Raw genomic sequence first — 13,794 nt, forward strand, 5'->3', positions numbered from 1 at the left:
TTCTATCGGAACAACAACAACAACAACAACTACTACTACTACTACTACTACTACTACTACTACTACGTCCGAACTGTTTCATGGCTAGGCTCCGACTCTTCTCTAGAATACTCTGTCTTCTCTACCAGCAGAGAAAGGCGCGCGAAGAATATTGCTTTACCATTGGTCAGTTTACTTAACAGCCAATAACAAAACAACATTCTCCCACGTCAATCGCTTCTCATCAATAACATTCGCAAAATAGTAAACCTAACGACTGCACTTTTCACCGACGCAATTATCTAATATGCTGAAGTTTGGCGTATGAATAAAGTTATTTACTAGTGTTATTTATACCTGAATTAACTTTCCCTTTACCATAAACTTACTTTACAAATCTGTTCTACAAAAAATCCCCTTTGTCCATTTCCATACTTCTTCGAAATGTTCCCACACTAAATCCTCCGACATAACTAGTTAAACAATTATCTTCATATTAATTTTAAACCACACTCACGCATCATTCATACTGCTAAAACACATTTATAACATTTTACACACACAAAAAGACATAACACCACTTTATGAAAATACTAGAACAGTTTATGAAATCATTCTATTACTGTAATGCACTCTAGTGGGTACAATCGAAACTAAAATCACAGAAACCCTATCCAATACTGTCCAGTCTCGCGTCACCATCTGTCAGTATGCAGCTCTGAGACACATCTCTCACTTAACCGCCTCCAAGGCAGGATCGCTGTACGGCGCTACGCCTCAACACACACACACACACACACACACACACACACACACACACACACACTCTCTCTCTCTCTCTCTTTTCTCATAGGTTTTTTTTTTTTTAAAAAAAAAGCTGATGTTGTCTCACGGCCGTCTCTGCTCTTGCGTTCCTCTTCGTGCCGGCACTTATGGTTACGCTGGAACATTTAGCATTTCTTGTAATGATATAATTTAGCTTTATCTAAGTGTGAGGAAAGGAAATGCACGTATATGTGGTCATAGACGATCCCATACGTCACATTTTTATTATTTTATTATCCGTGTTATTATGTTGATAAGCGGGCACTGTCTCTTTGTCATTAGCAGTCAGCCTTTCAACAGCCTAATTTGTGTCCATGGACCGTCATCGCAAGAACGTTGCCTACGAAGAAAGAATTTAATTTCATTAACCATCTAGTTCATATTCTACAGGAGCGCTAATAACCGTGCCTTCGGGCGTCCAGAAACTAATATCATCACCCCAGACCTAATTAACGAAAATATTAGGATAATTTAGGCCAGTCACCCATTTCTGGTGGTACAGGTCATCCGATTCACCAGTTTCTGTTACATACACTATAGTCACACTGTTTCGACATTGTACGTATAAATCATTGCTTTTCGTCCGGCGACTTGAGGTTGATTTGTTATAGCCCAAGGAACAAAATGGTTCAAATGGCTCTGAGCACTATGTAACTTAACTTCTGAGGTCATCAGTCGCCTATGACTTAGAATTAATTAAACCTAACTAACCTAAGGACATCACACACATCCATGCCCGAGGCAGGATTCGAACCTGCGTCCGTAGCGGTCGTTCGGTTCCAGACTGTAGCGCCTAGAACCGCACGGCCACAACCGCCGCCGGGATTTCCTGTTCACGAGGCAGTTACATGGTACTAGGATTAAACTGGGGCAATACCCAGTGATGCCCCTTTCTTAAGGAACATCTAAAAACTGCGTTCACTATTTGTGCTATTGCTTTACTATCCTACATTTCAGTTCCTGTACAGTCCACGAGTGTCTTCGCGGTATCTTTGGTACTACCAACAGCCTTTACATACGGCCAGAATTACTTTTAGTTTCCTGAGAGACTCTTCGTTAATATTTTGCTGCATTAGTTATTGAATTTTCACGCAGTGATCCATCTATTTTTCATCCTGGTTTACGCATTTTGGTATCCGTAGAAGGATGAATTTCTGCTTTCCGCTGGAAATAAAAGTTGCGTGGAACATTACATTCCCCTTGGGATTATGTTAATTTCAAGCAGATATTAATTCAGTGAGATATAAAATAGAGATTACAGTTTTGACTGTTACGGAGCTCGTACTTTCAAACAGAGAAAAGTGACGCATAGTGCGTGATATCAGTTTGAATATGGACGTAGAGGTTGAATTCTTTGTGCCATCCAGATTTAGGTTTCCGTGGTTGGCTTCAGACAAGTGCCAGGATGGTTTCTTTGAGAAGAATAGGACCGATTTTCTTCCCCATCGTCGTTCAGTTAGAGCCTCTGCTCCGTGTTTAAAGACATGGTATTCCGGTACGTGATCTTCTTATCGGCAGTAGCTTTGGATGATTGCTGCAGAGGAGGCTAATAATTCTGAGTGAATCTGTCAAAAGATGGCTACGAGAGATTGAGGCGTTGAGGGATTTTTTAATGGCTATCCATAGAGTAAACACACACACCCCCCTCCCCCCCCCCCCCCCCCACCCACCTCCCACGTACACTTGACCTTTGTACCAAGAGATATAGAAAACCTTGTACTGCAAAATATTGTTCCAATACTCAACGAAACTTAGCCATTCACATACTGAGGGCTGCGTTATTGGGGTTTCACAATTTTTCAGCCTTCACTATTCGTTAAAGCGAAGACCATTATGTGCCAAGTGTCTGACCCATCCCATATAGTCTGCTGCCCCGAACAGTTTGCTGCCAGTGAGATGTTGAACACTGAAAAAAAATTGAATGTGTTTTGATAAGGCCATCGCATGTAACAAATGACCCAAATTTACAGGTACAATGGAATATTAATATCGTGGGACTTCAGTTCTGAAGCTATTTCTTTCGAACTTTAAAAGGAACTGAATATTTCTAAAGCTATCCAGGAATTTGAGACGTGAAATCTGCCTTTGTAGATTTCTCTGGGAAAATATTGGAGGCACCCTGACGCGGCCAAGATATGTCTATCTCACGCGAAACTGAGTCAACGTGGATTTAAAGGAAACTCTCAGAAAGCAACATACAGTAAGTCCTGGACGAAACGAAAATTGTCTCCATTTGCGTTGCATTCATTTGAATGAGCACGTTAGCGCACCTAGCATTGGCCTTCTTCCTCCTTTAGTACCCCAACTTGTAGAAGATGCTTGATAATCGTTGCTTATCTTTGTAATACCCTCATTTTAAATACTATTGCATTAAGGATCTCCTCTATTAATAACTTGTTTCTCTATTTTCAGGCAACTAGTACGGAAGAAATGGTCGTAGATGACCCGACTGAGGTAAGGATTTGCTACTTGATGGGATAACATTCATTTCTTCTCCACGTGTTTGAACGGCAGTGTAGTCATTTTTGCATACTGGGTCATGGAAAATGCAAATAACTGTGCTTTAAAACATTTCTCATTCAAATGAATTCTGGAGTAAGCACGCAAACGTAAGGTCTGCGTAAGTTACATGCACATTTGCATTTATCGAACTGTCGATCTGTTACAAACTCTTACAGCATATGAGATCAGAGTTGGATGAGGAGATATTTTCGCTACATCTTGGGAAGCAGTATAAGAAGTAAACGGCATGCGAAAGAAGCGAGTGCCTACAGCTAAATCAGCTGTTGTTGGCTAATAAAGGACATAGGCGCTTTAAAAATAGCAGAGTAACATGAGTCTTTCATAGAAACAAAAATGTCGTTCGTAATTACAGCGGAATTTCATTGGGATGGACGCAGAAAATTCTTTCATTTGAGATTTTTTTGTGTGTTCTACAGATGTCACTTATAGCTAAATTCGGTAACAGTGAATGATTTATAGTGGTTTTCTGTGCGTTGCCTGATCGGCCCTGACGTTTCCTCTGCTATGTATGGCACTTCAAAAGCATACTTCTTGACGCACCTACCAGGCAAGCAACAGTGACGACAACTGCGTACCGGAGGATGGTACTGCGTACCAAGCTGGTAGCCAGTAGGCAAAATAAATAAATTGCAGACACAAACACGTACTTTATCAGTACTGTATTGGTCGCTGTTCCACTTGCAGTGTGTCTGGAATAGGCATCAAAGTTTCAGTGAAACATAAGTAACTGGAGAATATCATTTTTAAGTTTTTAATGCCGCTGTTGCGTCCGAGGTACAGCAGCACAACATCGTAAGTAGCGATGTTGGTTAGAATTTCGATGCCCATCCGTGCCAAAGTATGAAGCTCTTGTCTTTCTGACATTTGAGGAAGTTCAGTACAGCATAGAACTGATTAGAAATAAAATCAGTAAACAGCTTCGAAGAACTTATACATGCTTTCCTGACATCAGCAAGAAATTTGTACCATTTGGTGGCACGCCTTTTGAAGGAATTACATTCAAGCAGTAGTTCTGTTAATATACCTAAAATTATGATGTGCACTATGGTAGAGGAAGGGGATGAATGATTCTTGAAGGGTAGGATCAGATCTGAATTGTTACAGTTACCTAAGTTGCTGTAACAAACTGCATGTTGGCTTCTGTCTCGGGTTCTTCGGCCGACGTTTGTTTGATTTTTCTGACGTTTCGCCAGCAGTAGTGGCTGTCATTGTCAAAGCTTCACCCTCAATTTCTCGGGATGCTTTGACAATGACAGCCACTGGTGCTGGCGAAACGTCAGAAAAATCAAACAAACGTCGGGCGAAGAACCGGAGACAGAAGCCAACAGGCAGTTTGTCAACAAGTGGTCCACGAAAGTCTTAAGAGTGTTGTATTTTTGCCGTAATTATGACTCTGTTTTAAATGAATACGCAAAGCTAAGACTCGCCTACAGGCTTTAAGTTTTGTTAGTTGACGTGTGAGTCCATCTTTTGGATAACCAGATCATTCATTATCCACCTATGTGAAATGCCGTGAACTGTACTAGATCGTTTGGTAACTTCAATTACAACTATCGGTGTAAATGTAAAATGAAAGATCTCGTCGTTTGTTCTGTTTGTAATTAACGCCAAAAAATCACGTTGTCCTTATTTTATAAAAAATAGTCATTCGCACAAGCATAATTGCCTGAGGATGCGAGGCTGACGGATGACTTTCCGAAAACTGAATGGTGTCTCTTGATTGGATTACCCACCGCTGGAAGTTAACTCCGTTTGGTGTCGTTCTTATCGTGCGCAACAAGCTCTCCAGCTTCTGACCCTCATCTTCCCAGTGTGTTGGAGAGCTATGGTAGCCGTAAATCATTTAGTTGCAGCCCAATCTGAAGTTCCAGAAAGAATCACTTTTATTTCTTTATCCACTTGCCACTATGCTGACGTGGCTTAGGGAGAAACACTATGTAGGTGCAAAACTCCACTTAATGTACTGTTCACACAGTTATTTGTAGACAGCGAAGAAATTACGGTTTCGCTCAGAAAGGACATCAGAGGAAAACAGTGTTCTATACGATTTAGGTGATGAATTATTAATTCTGAATCTGTCAGAGGTGCGTGTCATACCTCTGTATGGACCAGAGTCGAGAGAGACCGCCCAGTTACAGGGGGAGGATAGAAATTTGGAAACACCACACACACAACACATTACCATGCCTAATACGGTAAAGGAAACCAGTTGGCACTGAGAACAGCTTCCCAGTCGCCTGTCGCCTCGGAATGGATAATCACAGGTCCTGGATAGTTCTCAAGGTCATAGTGTTCCATTCCTCCTGCAAAGTAATGACAAGTTAAGGTAACGATGGTGGAGATGGATAGCGATAAAGCATCCTGCTCCGCAAAGTAGACCACAAAGGCTCAATAATATTGGGATCTGGTGGCTGCAGTGGCCAGGAGAGATGAGACAATTTATCCTCGTACTCACAAAATCAGCCCTGGGCAATTCGAGTTGTGTGAACATTGTAACATGAGATGGATCTGATCAGCCAAATCGATCACAAAATGCTTGACAGTGAGGCGACCTTGCAGAGCAACCATGGGGCCATGGAATACGACGATACTGCTGCCCAAATCACCACCGAACCCCCGTCATGTTACATTCTTCGGTCGTGAACTCGGTCACAAGTTGGAAACTGTGCAGCAAGACTCACCCGACCAAATGACATTCTTCATTTGCTTCATACTCCAGCTTTGATGGCTTCGGCACCACGTTTTTCTGTTACGGGCATTTGCATCACTGAAGAGTGGATTTGTAATTCCAGCTCGCATTGTAATTCTCTCCTTATGGAGCTCTATTCGTGTTGTTTTAGTACTGATGGTGTTCGCGAGTGCGACGTTCTGTTCCGCAGTGTCTTTTGCAGCTGTCGTCCTCTTATTTTTCGTCACTATCTTCTTCAGTGATCACTCATCACACACTTTCGTCCGCGTTGTCACTTGGCGGATGATGATTTTAGAGTTTCCTTGTATGCGGTATAAACCTTCCGTACGGTATCTCTTGTATCGCCGAACACCTCGGCTACCTTGGGTACGGAAGCACCCGCCATGCAAGCACCAAACAATTTGCTAACATTCGCGATCACTTAGATCCTTCATAATGCACTCACAACTAAACGGAACACTGTTGTCACTACGACTGCCAGCGTATTGAGGAAGCTGCGCAGGTTCCTTTCGGGATAAAATACAATAGCGCAGTCTCTGGCTTAGATAGCATCCCCATTTATGTTCAGGCATGCATTTCTCACGCTGTTTCCATATTTTGTCCAACCCCTGATCTCTAACATGGTGGATGAGGAAGAAATGCTTTTGCGAGGTAACTTCCCCTATCACGAAGGTGTTATGATTAAGCAAAGCAGGAGATGCCAACTTGAGATTCTGGTGTCTAAAACTCGCCGTGGATGGTACTTCTTTTTTTGAGTAACTGTTTCCAGTTGACTACACTAAATAAAATAGATAAAATTTTGTCGCCCCTCGATATATTACTGGACCTGAGGCTATTTATCGCCGAGTGCTGTTGGCAAGCAGGTTGCACTCAGTCATTGAGGTCAGTTGAGGAGCTACTTGACTGGGAAGTAGTGGCTCCGGCCACGAAAGTAGACAACGGCCGGGAGAGCGGTGTGGTGAACAGATGCCTCTCCATATCCGCTTACAGTGACGCCTGTTGGCTGAAGATGACACGGCGGGCGGGCGGGCGGTACCGTTGGGCTTCCTAATGCCTGGTTGTCAGATATATATATATATATATATATATATATATATATATATATATATATATATATATATATAGAGGGGGGGGGGCTATTTATTGGTCCCAGCAAGACCATTTATACTGACTGATCATAGTCCCAAAAAATATCATTTACAGCTAGTCTAGTCGCAGGCCACATAACAGTACACCTTTAGTCACATTCTGTGTTTGCAGAAGTTTCATTTTGAGCGCCTACGCTCTCGGTAATACTCTACAGAAGTTGTGGGCAAATAGCGGCCCGCTAATTGCTTTTATACGGCCTGCCAAGGCGGTCATAAATTTTATGGTAGCAGTTTGTACCTTTTCTGAAATGCAAATCTAACTAACGCACGCAGTTACTTTAAAAAGTGAGCGCCCCCCCCCCCCCCCCCTTGCTTCCATGAAGTGGCTCCCCAGCCCAAACTACTGCCCAACCCTGCTCTAGGGGATGCGTGTAGTCTTAGTTTAGATCTCGCCGTGGACATTGTTCCCGACTTGTGGAGAGAAATTGCTATTCAGTACCAAAACTAGAGAACATATCTCCAGCGGAAAGTTTCCCACAGACGCAACGAGAGCAGATAAAGTGCTTTTTTTTTTTTTTTTTTTTTTTTTTTTTTTTTTTTTTTTTTTTTTTACCGTTCCACTAGTCTTTTAAGCAACTCTCGAGTTCTCTCTTGCCCATTTCACATCACTGTTACTCGTTTGGTTGCTGAAGCACCATTTTAATACATACTTAACAGTAGCAAACCTCCTGGATTAATGACGAGACTGATGAGGATTCTTTTAGATGGAAATATTTAAAGACTTTACTGTGTAGTGAGTTTGATGCTACTATTAGTATATACGGATTCTTCGCCGCTGTTTCACCGTTGTTTATTATTTAACATATGTACTGCGCTCGGCTGTTAACTGCTCAATGAATCCTGCTGGTACGATCGAATTCGATGCGTTAAATGCTGACTACGTCGGCTCGGCGCTTAACCGCCTCCCATGTTCTCGTACAGACAAATCGACACAAGGGCCGCGCAACGTCGTAAATTCAGCACGCAACGGAAATGAATGATTGTAAACAATACATGGCACACGGAAAATATTAAATGTAAACAGAAATAAATGGTGCTACATGCGCAGAATAAATATTTGATAAAGTCGCTGTGTGTTGTGGTAATCTGCACTACTTACTGCGTCGTCGACTCGAACCAGCTTCGGTGATGTCCCGGCAGAATACAAATCTGATGGCTTCCACTGGCCGAAGAGTTCAGCTCTAACTGCTACTGAACAAACTTCCCGGGCGAACTGCAGGCCGACAACATTCCCGACATACATAATGGTCAATAAGTCAAAAGAATTGACAGCCAGGGAAAGAAACGATAGCTGCCACAAAATTTCTTTCTGCAGATCATGGAGCCGTCTGTGTTTTTTTACAAATTTTATAGGACTTCTGGGGATAAGATTACGTTTATTCCAAATTCATAATTATATTGAAAACTAAAAAAATATTTCTTACGAAGTAGTATTGTGGATAATGATTGTTTATATCTGATAACTGCTGTAAGAAATCCATTTGTTGTTTTTATATATAGCCAGCGTGAGAAGAAAATATATATCCTGTTTGTGCTAAAACACATTTTCAGTAAGAGGTATTCTGTACGTTTAGTCGATTAAGCTGGCTGGGGAATGATCTATGATTAAATCCCATGCGAATTATGGGATTTATATATTTCTTACTCGACTTACCGATGTGGAACCAGGGCTTCAAGAGTATGTTAGGCTGTAGTTGCCCATGGTATCTCATGTTACCGCGCTCCGTAATATATATTCGCTTTCCTATTCGCGTGTGTAATGTAATCATCAGGTCTGTGGTGGTAGTTTGATTGGGCTTTTTGGGGTCAAATGCTCAGGCATTTCATGGCAGAGTTTCCGCACGAGTGAACTGTGTCCAAGCCCTTTGTCAGTGATTTTATTGTGCAGTGTAAGTGTGAACGCAATACCGGGGACCAATTCTCATTGTACGAAACTGTCGTAAGACAACCTTGTCATCAGGTTTAAAATACTTTCTTTGCACCTCGAGTAGAGCTACAGAACGGTTCGTTCAGTGACGATAGTGCCGTCTTCAGGCCCGTGATGCTGCCTGGAAGACACTGATTACTGTAAAAATTGCGATGCGTTTTGCGACGCCGCGGGTTTGTCTGGCTATTCGAATTTTTTCATTTAACTGTGTAAATTTCATTAGAATCACGGCCTGCCCTGTACTTAAACCTGGAAAAGATAGAGATAGGTTTCCCGCGGCATCGAATATATGGACATTTTAAGACTGGCGGGAATTTTGAACTAAATACTGGACGTTTTTAGATTTCGAGTGTAAGATGCACCGGAATTTGGAGGCAATTTTTCGAAGAGAAAAATGCGTTTCATAGGTCCCTAAATGACTGTAGTTATCACAGTCGCATTCACGCACATAGCACACTTAGTTGTAGCCAGCGTAAGTATAGACTTGGCACCTGGTGTCTAAAGAACAGGTAATAAAAGTTTTGAAACCACTCTGTTTCTGAACGAAAACCACTTAAAATATTTGTACTGGCGCACAGAAAAGCTGGTACACACGCCACGATAAGTGATTAAAGACTCAAGACAAGAGTGGGCACAAATTCCTATCTCCTTCGGAACGCACAAACGTTCTCTCTTCTGATTGGCTGAAACACTGTATCTAATCATCTTCGCAGTTTTTCGCGAACAACACGGAACTTTCCCCCAATCCCCAATCACGAATTTACCTAAATCAGTTTCCAAATACTTTATTTCCAGAAAAGTAAATCAACTGAAAATAATCTCATCTTCACTCGATTGGAGACAGAAATAAAGATTTTGCTTGTACGACCCATAAGGTAGCTACTATATATTAAATACATCTTAGCAGTATGTGACTCAATACCCGACGAAAAAACATGATTTATACGTTCACTAATCATGTGTTATAACAAACTTGGGCTGCGGTATTAGTGACACCAATCAAAAACAACTTATTCAGCTGAGAATGGTGGCGTATCTTGAACTTCAAGTTCTTTCAATGGATCTTTCATGGGTTGTGGTAGGTGAGCAATTTTTTTTTTTTTTTTTTTTTTTTTTTTTTTTACGTGAGGTGGTTTGCAAATGTGGTGCAAGCTATGCGATTCCACTTTTAAGTGATTTATCATATTCTAAAATTTTTCTTTGTCTTTCAAACGTGTGCTGAATTAGTCATTGATGTTTAACTGACATTTACTAATTTATCAGAAGTTGTACAAAGTACTTGTAATCTTGCTTTTCAATGTCAGCACGATTCATCTCGTGTGTATATCACCGTTTCTCTCTTACTCTCATATTTTCGTCAATCTTGGCTTGTTAACCTAATAACCGGTGAAAGCGTGTACAGTACTAGACACTTCCTTTTCGAGACATACATAGCTCATTCTCATGCATTCAAAACAGCAGTGCCAGTGCTCGTTGCAAAACACAGAGGCGTCGTGGCATCCATCACGCCCACGGAAATTGAAATAAACCCTAAACTCCTTAATAGAATAGCATACATTATAACTTACCCTAACACCCTGATGTCGCCAATAACTTTGGGGAGGAGATCGAACGCACTGTGACAAATCTTCAGCCGGTGTTACCGGACGACCTCTAGCGGCGGCGTCGTGTGGCATTCGTTGTCGGTGCCACTGTGAACGCAACATTAAAGATTCGTACGTCACGTACAGGCTGCATTAACGACCTCACTCACTTTCGACAGCATAACAAACGAAAAGAATTACACCGAACAAGTTAGAAGATACATTAGCATTTGAGAATTAAAACTTCACGTATCTTACTCCGTTCGGAACAAAGGTTAGGTTAGTGTTTAACGTCCCGTCGACAACAAGGTCATTAGAGATGGAAGGCAAGCTCGGGTTAGGGAAGGCTTGGGAAGGAAATCGGCAGTGCCCTTTCAAAGGAACCATCCCGGCATTTGCCTGAAACGATTTAGGAAAATCACGGGTGGCTGGAGACGAGATTGAACCGTCGTCCTCTCGAATGCAAGTCCAGTGTGCTACCACTACGCCACCTCGCTCGGTCGGAACAAAGAATCATTTAATTAACCGTTATGTTACTTTGTGTTGGGTTTATAATCATCTGATACGCGTTAAAAAACATACTCCCCTATCTAAATGTTCATTGTAGTGGGAAGTCATACATTTTAGTTTTCATGTTATCTGAAATGTTTCCGAAATTATTTTGAGTATGAAATAACAATTAGCTATTGTTATTCTGAAGGGTTCTACGAAATTTCACATCGATTAGTTTATGACAATTGGACATTTTTAATTGAAAGGTAAGTGCGTAATTTACGCGCACTTGGCTAGGCTTGCGGTGGCACGCTTCCCAGTATGGGAACGTGTTCGACGGCGCGTCATAGCCACTGAGGCGAAGCGTGAATGCATTTCGCTACGTCACACTTGGCGTAGAGTGCTGTGTCGATCAATAAAAGAAAGCTGTCAGTGATGGGGTGGTGTGTGTTGCCTTGGCACCGAAAACCAATGGGCGTGATATGACGGTAGAGACCTGAATTCCTTGGTTTGATTTGATGGAATATTGAGAACAGTTGTACCTGAATGCAGTTTACTATTGTGGCTTCCAGAATGGTGGAAGATGGTGGGGACGTCATCTGCTGATGCTTTCATGGCCGAAAATAAATAAAATTTATTATCTTATTATTTTGATACCCAAGCGGCTGTATTCATTGCTTTGCAATATAATTGCTCTAGATTGCAGACACACAAGGCTCCAACTCGAGGCACGAAATGTGGGCAACTATGTACAGTACGGGTCGCTAGTATTAGGGGCGTTCAACAAGTAATGCAGCCCTTTTTTTCTGAAGGCAGAATTGCAGTACACCGTATAATTCCTCACTGTTACCGCTACAAAACCCTATTTTTCAACTTAATCTCCGTTCAGAGTGACGGTTTTATATGCCCGCGTGGTACCACTCTACTGGTCCACGTCGGAGCCAACATGTTGCTGCACCAATAACTTCCCCATCATCCACATACTGCTTCCCGCAGAGTGCATCCTTCATAGGGCGAAACAAATGGGAGTTGGAATCTGCGAGACCAGGGCTGTAGGGTGGATGAGGAAGAACCTTCGACCATAGATACTAGTAGACTGGCCTTGCTATGCAGAAGCTATAAGGCTGGTGTGGCTCCAACATAAACCACGTGACTGTTGGCAAAACGTGGCGGGATTTCAAATCAGCGGTCTGCCATCCTAAGTTTGTATCGCATTTTACCCACATTTCTCAATTGTCTGCCGAACGCTTCCAACAAAAACTACTTTTTTATTTGCGAAAAATTGTGTCAGAACTACATTTGACCTGGATTTGTTGACAGTACCATTCATAAAATCTAAAAAATACATCGAATGCCCCTCTGGTGGGCAGCGGGACGAAATTACTAAGTTTATCAATTAAAGTAAAATGTCGTTAAAATTCTTTTAAACAGTAAGAGTGGGCTCGCGTCAAAACTTTAAACAGTGGATTCGACGCGTTTTAAGCTCTAGTCACTTACAAAAGAAAATGGGATATGGGAATTATGTCCACTACAGGTGCCAAAATTGTCGACTTTAGGAGCAGGTTCATTTTAGAGTATCAATTTTAGGTGCACTTCAAAGGTTCAGTTCCTACTGTTTTTACAGAAGTTTAAACTATCAGTTTAAAAAAAAAAATAGATGAAAGGTGAGACTTCGAAGTTTCAGAAAATAATTTTGGAGCCTACATTTATTTAATAGTATTAGAAGGTAGAAAAAAAATTCTCTTCATTTGTGGACTATAGGTGCTCTTACCTTATTATAATCTCACTTGTATATACAAAAAGGCGCGTATGTGCAGATGGCTTAAAATTTTTCCATTTCAGGGCCTGTATCCAAACCTGCCGTCGGTTTTCATCCTTAGGGAGCCTACGAGTAGGAACGAGAAACAGTTATACTTACTTCTGTAATCGAATTATCACAGATATTTTCCAAAATGTAATACGAGTCTGACTTTACAGGCATCACTTTCAACACTTCAGTTTACGTGATACTCTATTTCAAGTGTAAAAAAAATACAAAAGTCACTTCAGCAGATTTCAATAAACGCATCTGCACTATCATAGAAACACTTACACGTGAAATGTAATGCCATTTCTCCCGACAAAACGCTGAGTACAACCATAAGCGCAACACGAAACAACCATGTTTTGCCAACATCCACGTGAGATGTTGGAGCCACGAAAATGACGTCAGGGCCAGTCTATTATATTTATGGTCGAAGGGAAGAACAGTCCAGTGAAGTTTTGTGAGCTGTTCTCGGATGAGCAGACTTACATTAGGCCTTGCGTTTTGTCGTGGACGAGGACAAGTGCGTTTGCATTTTTGTGGCGGCGAAAATGCTGAAGTCGTTTCTTTCATTGTTTGAGGGTGGCACAATACAATTCAGAGCTGATCGTTGCACCACTAGGGAGGGCGTCAAACAGAATAACCACTTAAGATTCCCAGATGACCTTCGCCATGACTTTACCGACTGAGGGCGTTATTTGGAAGTTTTTCTTCGTAGGAGAGGTGGTATGGCGCCACTCCATGAATTACTGTTTTGTTTGCAGTTCGAAATGATGAACCCACGTTTCATCGCCTGTGACGATGTTCATCAAAACATTGTCACG

The 13,794-nt window shown here is 41.7% G+C and overlaps 1 protein-coding gene across 5 annotated transcripts in view; it reads left to right on the forward strand.

Annotated features, from left to right (window-relative positions):
- LOC126297575 (ribosomal protein S6 kinase 2 beta) overlaps positions 1-13,794 on the forward strand; it is a 547,735-nt gene that overhangs the window by 379,668 nt on the left and 154,273 nt on the right. For 4 of the 5 annotated variants that reach the window (XM_049988539.1, XM_049988538.1, XM_049988540.1 and 1 more), the window contains one exon: positions 3,217-3,258. The exons of the other annotated variant lie outside the window; for it this stretch is intronic. In XM_049988539.1, the coding sequence (XP_049844496.1) occupies positions 3,217-3,258 (42 nt within the window). The remainder of the gene's footprint in view (positions 1-3,216; positions 3,259-13,794) is intronic. 5 annotated transcript variants of the gene reach the window in all.

This window comes from Schistocerca gregaria, chromosome X, assembly GCF_023897955.1.
Source record: "Schistocerca gregaria isolate iqSchGreg1 chromosome X, iqSchGreg1.2, whole genome shotgun sequence".
Lineage (NCBI taxonomy): Eukaryota > Metazoa > Arthropoda > Insecta > Orthoptera > Acrididae > Schistocerca > Schistocerca gregaria.